The 15181-nt window shown below is 39.3% G+C and overlaps 1 protein-coding gene across 6 annotated transcripts in view; it reads right to left on the reverse strand.

The window, feature by feature from the left end:
* Positions 1-15181, reverse strand: part of PCNX1 (pecanex 1) — a 193755-nt gene that overhangs the window by 23413 nt on the left and 155161 nt on the right. For all 6 annotated transcript variants that reach the window (XM_062181387.1, XM_062181386.1, XM_062181383.1 and 3 more), the window contains 4 exons: positions 14856-14914; positions 10348-10563; positions 3808-4061; positions 1413-1643 (listed from right to left, as the gene is read on the reverse strand). In XM_062181387.1, the coding sequence (XP_062037371.1) occupies positions 1413-1643; positions 3808-4061; positions 10348-10563; positions 14856-14914 (760 nt within the window). The remainder of the gene's footprint in view (positions 1-1412; positions 1644-3807; positions 4062-10347; positions 10564-14855; positions 14915-15181) is intronic.

The raw sequence follows: 15181 nt of genomic DNA on the forward strand, positions 1-15181 counted from the left end.
ATACTACTCTGCTCAGTGTAAGTTGCTACCGCTCAGACAGGAGGCACAAGGGTGCTACCATTCTTACTGATGAAATAAAGAGAAAAGATGTTGATAGAACAGAGTACGTTCCTCTAACTAGCTGGAAGGAAAGGAATACACCAGGGGTGCTGCCCCGACCATGATGAAGGGAGGCCCTGCTTGTCAAGGTGACTAACTACGCTCTATGGTATTGAGTAAATCTGTACATAGGATGCTGGTGGTTCAGCCACACAAGGTTTTTGCTTTGAAAACAACAGTGGTGATAGGAATTAGCTTTGGAGTCACAGGTCTTGGTACTGTGGTTAATGCTGCATGGTAATGCAACATTGCCATGGCAGTTGTAAGACCAAGGAACTGGCAGCTGAAGTCTAAGTCGCTCTTCTCACCTTCAGGATAAGACAATTTATCCTGATATGAGGACTGGGAATCACCTGGATTAAAATCACCCACAGCATCACATCTCTCACATCCCCAGCCTAATCTGAGTGAACGAATCTCTCTGGTGAGGAATCTGCATCTTTGCAAGTCCTAGGTCACCTTTGCCTACATCAACATTTGTAAGTCAATGGTCTAGACATACACTGTCAATACACTAACGATCAAAAATATGGAGCATTACATGTAAATCAATTAAAATTATATAAAACTTAAAAACATTACGTTCTTTAGTTCTTTAGTTGTACCAGCCACACTTCAAGTATTTAATAGCTGTATGTGATACCAGACAACATAGGACATTTCCATCATTCTATTAAATAGCACTTTCTATAGTTTCTATCTGAGTCCAGCGAGTAGAGTGGGAACTCTGAAATTTTCTTAGGGACTAGATTTTGGAAAGCAATGACTATAATCTGAATTTGTATGTAGAGATGTGCGTGCACAGGGTAGAGGAGATTAGGTTAAGACACTGCAAATGAAGCGGGAGAGGCCACTTTAAAAAAAATTATTTATCTGAAAGAGTTACAGAGGGAGGGAGAGGGTTCACTCTCCAAATGGCTGCAATGGTTGGAGCTGGGGTCAGGCCAAAGCCAAGAGCTTCTTCTGGGTTTCTCACATGGCTGCAGGGGCCCAAGCTTTCCCAGGTGCATTAGCTGGCAGCTGGATTGTAAGTGGAACAACTGGGACCCGAACCAGCACCCACATGGAATGATGGTGTCACAGGCAGTGGCTTTACTTGCAAAGCCACAACACTGGCCCTGAGGCTACTTCCTTTAACTTGTTTTCACAGAGCTGGTTTGGCCCAGCCTAGGGACCCAGACAAGTTCTCTTACCCAGAGAGGGTAAGAGAGAGGAAAGACTAGAAAAACTGACCTCACAACAACAAGGTTATTCTTCCCATCTCTGGAAAAACCTGGGTTCAATGAATTGCAGGCAGAATAAACAAATCTCACCTTTGCTCTTCGGGAAGAACAATACTCTATCCAGTTGAGGTAAATCACACAGAAACTCTCCCTGGATATGCCTGCTAGTCGATGGTCATAGTCCTCGTCAATGTTGGGATTAAATGTCGGATCCACATCAACATAATTTCGATCTGCACACAGACGCAGCCCTTCCTGCATGGTCTCATTAGCAAGCCACTCCTCTAATTTGGAGGAGGTTGTAACATAATAAATGATACCCTAATGTGGAAAAGATGAAAATAATTCAGGTTAAATCACAATTTGAATTAACTCTAGTTCCTCAATGGAATAAATTCCAACTATCTCTAGTGGTAGTGTGATTCAAAAATACTTTACTCTGCCTATCTTTTAAGAATATACACACGTATGTGTATCTTTAAAGAAGTGTTACTTGCATTTTTAAAAAATATATATTTATTTATTTATTTATTTGAAAAGCAGTTACAGAGAGGAAAAGAGGGAGAGGGAGAGGGAAAGGGAGAGAGGTTTTCCATATGATGGTTCACTCCTGCAACTGGCAGAGCTGAGTTCAGGAGTCAAACTCAGGTATTAAAACCCAAACTCTACACGCTAGAAGCCAAGCAAGTTAATTTGGATGCTTATTTCTAAAACACATGTTGTGGTGCAGTGGGTAAAGCTGCTGCCTGCAGTGAATGCATCCCACATGGGCGTCCATTCAAGTCCCAGCTGCTCCCCTTCCAATCATTGGACTGGAATTACCGGTTCCCTGTAAATGTGCCTGGGAAAGCAGTGGAAGATGGCCCAAGTGCCTAGGCCCCTGCATCCATGTGGGAAACCCAGAAGAAACTCCGGTCTCCTAGCTTCAATCAACTCAGCTCTGGCCGTTGTGGCCATTTTGGGAGTGAACCAGCAGATGGAAAGATCTCTCTCTCTCTCTCTCTCTCTGCCTCTGTAACTCTGCCTTTCAAATAAATAAATCTTAAGAAAAAAAAAAGTAAGTAACAATTCTTTAAAGATACACATGTGTGCATTTATTTCTTTGCACAAAGCTCAGAACATGTAAGCTATAAACATTAGTAATTATCATTAATATACAAACATATTTAAGTATCAATAAAGAAAACAGTTAAGACCTTTGTTACATATATTTTTACTGACTTTTATGGGTACCAGATAATTAAATCACTAACTTACAGACAAAACACAAGTTAACAACACCCCCACCTCCCAACACATATACACACAGAAGGTCCTTAAAAAAGTTTATGGATAAATGGAATTAACAGATAAATCTGAGAGCAGGCATTTATCCTAGTGGTTAAGATACAAGCTGGGGCTGCCATGGTCCATACTGGATGCCTGGGTTGACATCCTGGCTCCGGCTCCCTATTCCCGCTTCCTGCTGAAGTGGACTCTAGCAGACAGCTGGTGATAGCCCAAGTCCTTGCATCCATGCCACTGCCATGGGAGACCTGCACTGAGTTTCCAGCTCCCAACCAGCATCTGAAGAGTGAACAAGAAGGATGGGAACTCTGTCTCTCAAATTTTTTTTTTGTTTGTTTGACAGATAGAGTTAGACAGTGAGAGAGAGAGACACAGAGGAGAAAGGTCTTCCTTCCATTGGTTTACTCCCCAAATGGCCGCCATGGCCAGCACTGCACCGATCCGAAGCCAGGAGCTTCTTCCTGGTCTCCCATGCAGGTGCAGGGCCCAAGCACTTGGGCCATCCTCCACAGCCTTCTCGGGCCACAGCAGAGAGCTGGACTGGAAGAGGAGAAACCGGGACTAGAACTGGCGCCCATATGAGATGCTGGTGCCGCAGGCGGAGGATTAACCTAGTGCGCCACAGCACTGGCCCCTGTTTCTCAAATTATTAAAAATCTTTTTTTTAATGAGCTGTTGGTTTTGGTGTAGAGCTCTTTGTATTTTTTCATGAAAATTTCAAGACCTCTTATATGCATGGATTTCCGTTTTTTATAGCAGAATAAATACCTTTTAATTCTATTTATCATGAACTTCTAGAAGTACTCTCCTATATATCTTTCCCAAGAAAAGCCTTGATTATCTCAAGATCTAAGTAGGGGGGCCAGTGCTGTGGCATAGCGGGTGAGGTTGCAGCCTGCAGTGCCAGCATCCCATGTTCAAGTCCTGGCAGCTCCACTTCTGAGCCAGCTCTCTGCTAGGGCCTGGGAAAGCAGTGGAGGATGGCCCCTGGACCCGAATGGAAGAGCTGGAAGTGAAGAAGCTCCTGGCTCCTGGCTTCGGATCAGCCTAGCTCTAGCTATTGTGACCATTTGGAGAGTGAACCAGCGAACGGAAGACATCTCTTTCTATCTCTCTGCCTCTGCCTCTCTGTAACTCTGCCTTTTGGCTGACTAAATTTTAAAACAGAACAAAAATCTAAGTAGCAACACACTGCTACCTTGACATAGTAAGTGGTGAGTACTTTCCGAAGATCAAAGACCTGAAGCATGGAAGCGGCACTGTTGTCAGTGATGCTGTAACCCTCCAGAATATACTTGGTGACAATTACTTCCCAGGCTAGCCAGCGCTGGCTAAATGCAGCATTAAAGGAAAGCACGTGGGGAATATGGCCAGGTTCACAACAGCAGAATCCTTCATCTTCCTCCACACCTTCAGTAATGGCCTCCACTTCCCGTTGTTGACAATAGGTGCCTTAAAAAGAAGGGGAAAAGAAAAACAAAAAAGAAGAGACAGATTATTATAAATGAACAAAAAATACAAGGTGGGAGAAAATGCCTTAAGGACACAGAGATTTGGAAAAAAAGATACACTGTATTGTGATTAGAAGTTTGTAATTGATTTACCTGTACTACTCATTAAAATTGTAGCAAATTCCAGAAATCAAGTACATTAATATTTATCTACAAAATCACAATGTATTTTAGTATATTAAAGGTTCTGGGAATTTGTGCAGTATAATAATTTTAATTCTGACAACTGATTTCCAAACTCTTCAAATAGGTTTACAATTGCATTTCTGGAGTCAGACGCGCTACCATTGCGCCACGAGGTCATCCGTTACAATTGCATTTCTATCAAATGAAGGTCAAATGGGTAAGTGAAGGTACTCTTGAAATTTTTAGCTAAAACAAGGTATAGTGGGGTAGGAACTGACTCTTCTTGGAAAAAGGAATACAGACAGGCATGCAGAACTCAGAACAATGCAGGCTCTCTTTACCAGCATGATGCCCATCCTGAGAGCAGAATAGCACACACACTATTTATTTCACCATATAACTGTTCACTATAATTGAATATTAGATACATGATTAAATTTTTCTTTGTCCATTCCGAGCAGTTGATAAAATTACTGATATTTGAGGCTTACCTTGTTAGAAGCTTTCAAAATATAGTCTTCTTGTTCTGTACCAGAAACCAATCTTTGAAGTTACATTTTTTATCCATTATTATAATTATAAATTTTTATCTATTTACTTGAGAGACAGAGAGCTTTTATCACATTTTTCATTCCCCTAATGCCCACAAAGGCCCCAGGTTGGAGGCCAAAAGCTGGGGGCTGGGAACTCAATACAGGTCTCTAGTGAACCCCAGTTACTTGAGCTATCATCTCTGCCTCTCAGGGTCTACATTAGCAGGAAGCTGAAGCCAGGAAATCAGAGCTGGGCGTTGAACCCAGGTATTCCAGTTAAGATGTGTTTATCTGAAAGGCAGAGCTACAGAAAAAAAGGTCTTCCATAATCTGGGTCACTCCCCAGATGGCCATAATGACTGGGGCTGGGCCAGGCAGAAACTAGGAGCCTGGAGCTACGGGTGCAGGGGCCTGAGCACTTGGGTCATCTTACTGCTTTCCCAGGCACATTAGCAGGGAGCTGGATCAGAAGTGGAGTAGCCTGGACATGAACTGGTGCCAATATGGGATGCTGGCATCTCAGGCTGTGGCTTTACCAGCTATGCCACAATGCTGGTCCCAAACGTGGGCATATTAACTGCAAAGCTCAACATCCACCCTGAAGTTACATTCTTTTATACAAGACACTTACCTAAAAGGAATTCTCTGACTTACTGTTACTGAAGTTAAAAAGAAGTAAAAAAAAAATAAGAACACGTTATAAATAAAATAGATCAATAGCACTCTAGGGCCAGGAAAATAAACATCTATTACTTCAGTGTTAATTTTTATTTTGTTCTATGGCTCTACTTCCATTTAATTTGTAATTTTTTTATTGTATGTAAAGAGTATAAAGTGTATATAGGCATATATGTAAGTTACGTATAATAAAATTAAATCAGATTTCATAGTAATTTTTTCCTTTTAAAGGCAGTACATACAGCATCCACATTTAAAAAACCCTGCTTTGAGAAGTATTTGCCATAAAACCCAGCTGATGATACAGATGGTTTGATGAACCACAAGGCTGAGAAGCAATTTTGGCCAAACTAAGGAGATACATTGTTTAGTACTCTGGAATCCTCAATAATTCTATTATTTCATTTTTGTGTTTAAATCCATTAACTAACACTTCTCTAATAATGTTATACAATGTTACATAGTATATCTTGAACTAGACATTAAAAGAGTAACATAACAGGATACCCTAAAAGCTTGTGGAAAATGGAATTAAAACATAAAGTCTGTTTTGGTGTAAAAAATTTATTTCTAAGTGTGGGGCAGACACACAAAGACACAGTGGTAAAAATGCTGCTTGGATGCCCATATCCCATATCGCAGTGCCTGGTTTGAGTCTTGGCTCCTTTGCTTCTGATCCAGTTTCCTGCTAATGTGCAACACAGGAAGCAGCAGGTGATGGTTTAAATACTTGGTTCCCTGTCACTCACGTGGGAAACCCAAACTGATATTCAAGCTCCTGGTTTGACCTGACCCAGCTCTGGCTATTGTGGACATTTGGGGACTGAACAGTGGATGGAAGATCTCTCTCCATCTCTCTGCCTTTCAAATAAAACACAAATAAATCCTTAAGAATTTGAATTCCATGCATGGTTTTTCATAACACATATTTTCCATGAATGTTTTGAAGACCACTCATGAATGCTATGGTTGACTGTTATAGATGATCAATACTAGAAATATATATACACACAGGGTTTAAAAGTACCAATACATATACATAAAATACTGAGTCATTATTATTATCAGCATTATTATTATAGTACATGATGCTGGAATTATGCCTTGGGTTTTATATGTTATTATTCATTTTGCCATCTGCCTGGGAAGTTGATAAAAGACTTTTAAGTTAGGCTGTATCATAATGAGACCTACATTGTGGGCAGATCACAGTTAGTTGTGCGTAGAGGGAATCTGGAGGTCCTGACATTTATACTCCTGTGTCTTTATAACAAGGAGAAGGTAGCTGGGTTAAAGCAGGAAGCAGCACTACTTTCAACCTCAGCACCCCTACCAGCAATGTAGTCTTCTCCAAAAGTAAAGTCAATTCAAGATTTAATATTAGTAATTGAAAAAAGAATTTTGAAACTGGGAAAATAATTTTAGAATATTCATGAAGAACTATTACTAGTTGTTCCTTGGATTGACTACCTCTTTCAGTTACTTCACAGCAAATATCTGGTAAAAATAAATAAAACTAACAATCATAAAAGCTAGACATGTTAAAATTAACTTGAATAAAAACAAAAGAATCCAAAACACATTCCAAACTTCTGAGATGTAAAAGTTGACTCAGAAAACTAAACTTAGTTATACGTAACATTTACAAATGAGAAGTTAACATGGTAAAACCTGCAATCAGAAAATTTTGACACAGACAAAAAACTGATAATTTAAAATTTTCAGAAAAAAATTACAAGCAAAACACTCGGGAGTATCAGTAAAAACAAAACAAAAACAGAAAAGAAACAAAAAGAGTTTTACCAAGACCGGTAAGAAACTGATCAAGATATTTTTGTTAAACATTTTTTAAAATTAGTTATCCACCACAAGAGACAAAGACAACCAAAGGAATTAAATAGGGTTAATGGAGTGAGTTCCAGAAACACCTCAGATGACTCAGCAGATCAAACTATCTGCCTGGCAAGAGAATGACAATCTCGATTAATATTTTGATGGGAGAGGTAAGTGGGACAAGAAGTCACACTAGAAAAAAAGGAAAATAGGGGCTGGCATTGTGGTGTAGCAGGTAAAGCCACTGCCTACAATGTAGGCATCCCATACAGGCACATGTACTAGTCCCTGCTGCTCCACTTCCAATTCAGCTCCTGGCTAATGGCCTGGGAACACAGCAGAAGATAGCCCAAGTGTTTGGGTCCCTGTTACCCACATGGGAGACCTCAGAGAAGCTCTTGGCTCCTGACTTTGGCCTGGCCCAGCCCTGGCCATTGCAGCCATCTGGAGAGTGAACCAGAGGATAGACAATCTCTCCCTTTATCTCCATTTCTCTTTAACTCTTTCAAATAAATAAATATTTAAAAAAGAAAGAGGAAAAAGGAAAGAAAAAAGAAAGGAAAGAACTAAAGATTACATCAACAATTGAGCAAGAATATAATCACACCTCATGAGAGTTCAGGAATGAAGAGAAAGGAGATAAAAGGCTATACAGTGCCATTATTTAATCACTCTACACACTTAATAAGTATTCAATGTTAATTGCTGTGTCAGTGCTGGATACATAATGATGAATGAAGCAGACATGATTTCTATCCTTGGGAACCTTTAGTCTGGAGCAAAGGCTGGCAAAATTATTTCATTCTTGTATTTTGAAAGATTCGTTTGAAAGAAAACACCACCACAGAGTAATGTGCACAGTCAATGTGCATGGCTCCCTAAGCGTAACATCTTTACTATCCGACTCCCAACAGAAGCTTTACCAACCCCTGGGCCAGAGAAGAAATCAACTTTAAAGAGATACACAGATAAATATAAAACTGTAACTATGCTAAATGCTAAGGAAGTAAAAGCAGGGTAAATTGAGAGAGAACCATGTGGCTGGAGAGGGATTCTCTGAGAAAATGACATTTGATTAAGAAATCAGCTATATGGAAGACTGGTGGGAGGAGGGGGGATGGCAGGTACTTTCTGGGTGAAGAGAAGGCGAACAGGAGGCCTTAGTAAAGAATTTAGCCAACGAGGAAAGTGAAAGACGGTAAGCAGAGTGGTATAAAGGGATGATGGAGACAGTGGCAGAGGTCAGATCACGAATGTTAGGGAGTTTGAATTCTATTTTAAGTGCACTGGGATATTTTAAGTATAGGGGTGATGTGGCGGAATCTGCTTTTAAAACAAAATCACACCTCAGTGAAGAGTTCGTACAGTGTCTCTTCCTATTCCAGTCTAGCATGAGGTCAGACAGTAAGGGATACTGTGTTTCTAAATTTGATTTCAAGGTTTTAATAGCAAAGGATTTATCCAAAAATTTATCTGAATCTACTCAGTACCGGGGGTGAAAGCTGGGAGAATGAAATTTGGCTCAATCTTTTGTTTTGCAGAATTTCTGATTAACACAGAGGAACGAGCAGATGCTAAGAAAAACACCCTTCCATGGCACACAAAAATGTTAGGTAAAAACAGCTTTCTCATGCACATTTCTAAAAATCAAATAAAATATGAGGATGAAATTTTCAGGTGAGAAAACCTGAAAAGAAAGTTAGAAGTCACAGCGGTGTAGGTGGTGGTGAGAAGGGTGCACTGGCTTTCAGGTGAGTCTGGTTGGGTTAGAATTGAACAGCATGGGGTTCCTGATAGAGACGCAGAAATAAACAGCCATAAGGTAAGAAGAGGATATTCTGGAAGAGGGAACAGGAGGAGGGAAAAAGAGAGAATGGATTACAAACGAATGACGAACACCAACGTTTACTGCATTAGTTTCAGTGCTGCAGAGGTAAAGTCTTATTGCTAGTGAACAGAGTAACTTTCAGGGAAGCACTAGCTTCACTAACAAGTGTGTCCATGCTTGCAAGTTACTCACTTTACACAGTATCACACTGACGTTTCCTAATGGAAGAGTCTCTCTGTAGAAATAGCTTTACCTCCCAACACATGAAATCGTAGAGGGCTAGTGGGAGGGAAGTGTGGGCAAAATTCCTTAATGGCTAGAGGGTTTTATTTTGGAGTCAGGAAAAAGTTTTGGAACTGGAAGTGATGGCTACACCTCACGGAATGTACTAACTGCCACTGATTTGTTCACTTTAAATGGCTCATTTTATGTGACCTTCATGTGAATTAAAAAAATGATCAAGGGCAATAGCATGGTGTCTATATAAATATAACTCAGTTCGCTATCTTTGCCAGACACAAAACCACAACATTCTACACCCTAGCCATCTAGCAAATATGTGCAAATGCTCAAAAAACAAATAGCAGGAGACCATAGAAAAAAGAACAGAAAGGCTGGCGCCGTGGCTCACTTGGCTAATCCTCTGCCTGTGGTGCCAGTACCCCGGGTTCTAGGTGTTGAATCTAGTCCCGGTTGGGGCGCCGGATCCTGTCCTGGTTGCTCCTCTTCCAGTCCAGCTCTCTGCTTTAGCCTGCGAGTGCAGTGGAGGATGGCCCAAGTGCTTGGGCCCTGCACCAGCATGGGAGACCAGGAGGAAGCACCTGGCTCCTGGCTTCAGATCGGGGTAGCGGCCATTTGGGGAGTAAACCAACGGAAGGAAGACCTTTCTCTCTGTCTCTTTCTCACTGTCTAACTCTGCCTGTTTATAAAAAAAAAAAAAAAAAAAAAAAAAAACACACACACACACACACAGAAAGTAGTCACCATCTGCAAGGAAACAAGTCAATTACACACTAATGATACCAGCTTTAAATACAATGCCATCACATGAAAATTATTCTTCTTTGAATATAGAATCTGGGGGGAGAAAATGTAATAATTACTGCTTATTCACTGTTCGTACTCTAGAATCCCCAAGATCAAATTTCATGACTACTTTTGATTTGAGATATAAATACATAAAACCCAGATGTCCCAGGAGTCCACTAGAGAAAAAGTGAATGTCTTACCTCTGAATTCAAGTCCCCGCAGCTGGAAAGTGACCAGGCCATTGCCTATCTCTATGAGGTGCACTAAGGCATTGAGATAGTCAGAGGCAAGGATGAAACAGTCCCCTGTACTGTAGTTTCCCCACCGTCCTAGGAGCAAATCACCACAGAGACTGTGTTGTAGGGATCTGGTTAAATGTTCATAAAAGATGGAATTCAGGTTGTTGTCATCTGATCCTATAAGAAGGGATTAAAAAAAGATAATTTTCACCTGAAGTCCCCCTTGTATCAACAAACCAGGCTGTTCAAAAATATTAAAGCTAACTTTTAGTTAGGGTTGTGTCATTGTTACAGGATAAGAAAAATAATGCTTACATTCTTCCAATTTCTATGTAAAAAAAAAAGATAATGGGAAAAAATAGGGTAATGGGGAAGGTTTCAGAATTTAGAGCTAAAGTTATATAACCTCTCTGAATCTATGGTTCCCACCCAGAAATTGTGGGAGTTTTTAAGATGGCAAACTTGGTTATGCATTTTTATCACAATAGAAAGGATAGCATAATTTAATTTCTAAGACAACATTTTATCACACACAATAAATGTCAACAATAAGTTTTTAAAAAATCACTCAATTCCTCATATTTTAGAAAGAAAAACACTAGGAATTCATTTCTCATTGGAAACATGTACATAACTCACAGTTTTGACCAATGAGGTGATAAAGGGCTCTGATGGCACCACAGTATGCTGGTTTTAAATATTACTATCTCAATAGCTGTGGTTTTAAAATATTGAAACAGAAGCATTTGGATCCCTTTAAGTAGACAAATAGCTGAAGAGAGGAATATGGGAATTTAATTAGATGTGATGGAAGGACTTTCTCACCTCTTCAACAGTCCACAATTTATGAACCATTATTGCTAATGGGAGAAGTGTGCTTTATAAACACAATTATGCAAGAAAATTGAAAAAGACAAAGGAATTCAGAAGGAGAAGACAGACTATCTGGTAAAGGATGTGGGTAAAACAATACGAGATTTGACTGAGTAAGACAGTCCCAATCAAAGAGAAGTTAGTCAAAAAGAACCTGGTTAACATTATGTAAAATAAACTGGACAGAGACCCAGCAGTGAAGAACCTATTAAAAAAATGGATTAAAAAAAAAAAAAGGATGATAAGTTTATCTTTAAAGGAAAAAAAAATTAGGATAAAACATCACTTGGTAAATGCGACGGCTCGCTCTAGAAGTACCCCACCTGAAGCAATCATCTATAAATGGACACCCAAATTACAGTGTTGGAGAACAGCAAAACACTCAACGTGGGGACTTTAAACTGTTTACTAAATAATAAATGAAAGCAGAACCCAAGATTCTAATGTCAGTAAAATGACTGCATCTAATTCTCTGGATGCCCATCACAAAGGTGTATTCTGACTAAGGACATGGCCTTTGAGTTACACAAGATAGCATGAAAAGCATCACGAGAACTCAAAACCCTTCTATGCACTTAACTGTAGCTCCGATGGTTCTTCAGAAGTCATTAACAGCAAAATAACCAGTTTTCCTTAGTCTAGTTTCATTATAAAAATCAACCTGATTCTCAGACCTGGTTTCTCAGATGGATTAGAGCATTTGAAGGAATTTATGAGTTAAATGGTAGAAATACCACAGTCTATTTAGGAATAACATTTCTTTTACAAAATTAATACTTCAGCATTCTGGTTGATGCATTAATCTCTTATATTTGGGGCAGGAGATTCATTTTCTCTGTATTAAATTAATATTGGAGGGCCAATAAAATGACACTACCCAAATGAGAAAACTAAGAACCAGACTTGACAATGTCAGCACTACCAAAGTGCCTCCTGCAGAAGCTTTGTCTTGAGTGGTTATCTGCCTTCCTAGATGACATATCCATATAGAATACACTAAACAAAATTAAGTTTATATTTGCTGTAAACATTTGGAGATAGAAGGAAACTAATTAATAAAACAAGCATTGGGTTCTGACAATATTCTACATCATACCTGGCCTTTTTATTTTAATGAAAAGTTTGAATCACATGTAATAGTTGAATATTTTTAATAGGGCACAGTGCAATACTACAACACATAAACATAGTATGAATCAATCATGTCAGGCAATTAGCCTTTTCATTTCCTGTTTGGAGACTAGCAGCTTCACCCCTTCAGTTCTTTATTTAGAATACATTAGCGTCACCTGTAGTTATGTCAAGACTGCTGCCGAACACAAGAACTGGTTACCTCTTGTACCCAGTATCCAACCTTTGCCCTCCCCACATCCTGTCCAGAATCCACTAATCACTATTTCAAATTCAAACTATACACACACACTTTTTTTTAGGGTTCCCTTTTCACACATCCTTGCCAGCCTATTGTTTTTTGTCTTTTTGATTATAGCCATTCTAACTGGGGGGAGATGATACTTCATTGTAGTTTTAATTTGCACTTTCCTGATGGCTAGTGATATTCAGGATTTTTTCATGTATTTGTTTGCCATTTCTAATTCTTAAGAAACGTCTATTTAGATCCTTTGCCCACTTCACTAGATTGCTTTGTCTTTGTTGTTTGAATTCCTTATAATATTTTGGATATTAATCCTTTGTCAGATGTATAACTTGAAAATATTTTCTCTAATTCTATTGCTTTTGTCTTCATTCTATTGACTGTTTCCTTAGCTGTGCCGAAGCTACTTACTTTGTCTAGTTTTATTCTTGTTGTCTGTGCTTCGGGGGTCTTATTCAAAAAAATGGCTGCCTATGGCCAGCATCTTAAAGTGTTTCCTGTATGTTTTCTTCAAATAGTTCCACGTCTTACATTTAGATATTTGATCTAGTTTGAGTTGATTTTTGTATAAGGTAAGAGATAAGAAGGGAAGGTTCACTTTTGCGCACAGGGACACTCAGTTTTCTCAGCATCTCCTTTCTCCAGGGAATGTTTCATGGCCCCTCTGTCAATGATCAGCTGGCTGAAGACAAATGGACACACGTCCAGGATTTGTATTTTGTCCCACTGGTGTTAGTTTTTATGTCAATACCATGTTTTTGTTTTGTTTTATTGCAACAGCTCTGTAGTACGTCCTGGTATCAGGTATTGTGATGCCTCCAGTTTTGTTCTTTAGGTTCAAAGTTCTTTGGCTGTTTGGAGTCTTTTGTGCTTTCATATGAATTTTAGGACTGTTTTTCTAGCTCCATGAAGAATGGCATTGGAATTTTGATGGAGATTGCATTCAATCTGTAAACTGCTTTAGGGGATATAGACATTTTTATAATACTAAATCTTCCAAACCATGAAAATGGGAGGTCTTCCCTTTTTTGTGTCTTCTTTCATTGTTGTTGTTGTTGTTGTTTTGACAGGCAGAGTGGACAGTGAGAGAGAGAGACAGAGAGAAAGGTCTTCTTTTGCCATTGGTTCATCCTCCAATGGTCGCCGTGGCCGGTGCACCGCGCTGATCCGAAGGCAGGAGCCAGGTGCTTATCCTGGTCTCCCATGAGGTGCAGGGCCCAAGCACTTGGGCCATCTTCCACTGCACTCCCGGGCCACAGCAGAGAGCTGGCCTGGAAGAGGGGCAACTGGGACAGGATTGGTGCCCCGACCGGGACTAGAACCCGGTGTGCCAGCGCCGCTAGGCGGAGGATTAGCCTGTTGAGCCGTGGCGCCGGCTCATTATTGTTTTAAAACTCTCATTGTAAAGGTCTTTCAGATCCTTGTTTAAATGTATTCTAAAGTTTTTATTTTATTTTATGTAGCTATTAAAATGAGATTGCTCTTATAAGTTTCTCAGTGAGTTTGCTGTAGGTATGTAAAAATGCAACTGATTTTTTGTGCCGAGTTTGTAACCTGCAACTTTAATGTATTTGTCTGTTTTAATAGTATGTTGATGAGGTCTTCTGATTTCTATGTAGAATCACGTCATCTGCAAATAGGGATAATTTGACTTCCTCCTTTTCAACTTGTATGCCTTTTGTTACTTTCTCCTGCCTATTGCTCTGGCGAAAACTTCCAAAACTATACTGAATCAGAATGACGACAGTGGACCTCCTCATGTGGTTCCAGATATTACAGGAAATGCTTTTAGCTTTTCTTCATTCAGTAAGATTTTGACTGTGGGTCTGTCATATATAGCCTTTTGTATACTGAAGTATGTTCCTTTTATAATTAAATTGTTCAAAAATTTTTTAAAATCGTGAATGGATTTAGAGTGACCACTTTTAATTTAGATACTTTCTACTTCTTTTTTTTTAACCTATATTAGAACAATCTTTAAATGGTTTTTTTTAGTTCCTGCAGCATTCTTAAAATATATTTCATAAAAGAAGGTATATAAATTAGATACTCTAATCCACATACACTTTGCAAAAGTAAAATAAAATAAATGACATTTTGTTTTTAAAAGAAATTACTATTTGAAACTATGAAGGATTCTGAACAAGCTGGGAGTCAACAGAAAAACACGCGTGTAATACAGATGCTTGGCGGTTCTTCCTACTCACAGTAGAGCTATTACCTGGATTCCTATCAAGCTGTGAAGCCAGCCTGGTATTTGAATGATCCACTCGTTTTGTGCTGAAGGGGACAAAATAAAGCATATCTAGTTACTTTCTTTATACTTTAAAACCGTTTAATAATTAAGAGGAAGAAACTATAACTTATAGTTAAAACAAATATTACCACTTTGTGAAAAACTCTGGAAAAAATAATGCATGACTGGCCTAACCACAAAACTCCTGACAGCACCCTTTTAGCAGTAACATCAATTTCACTCTCCCTCCTTTACCACACAAAAACATAGCGAATTTTTTTCTGCTGTTTCTTATGAACACATGGGCAGGG

Source organism: Lepus europaeus, chromosome 22, assembly GCF_033115175.1.
Source record: "Lepus europaeus isolate LE1 chromosome 22, mLepTim1.pri, whole genome shotgun sequence".
Taxonomy (NCBI): Eukaryota; Metazoa; Chordata; class Mammalia; order Lagomorpha; family Leporidae; genus Lepus; species Lepus europaeus.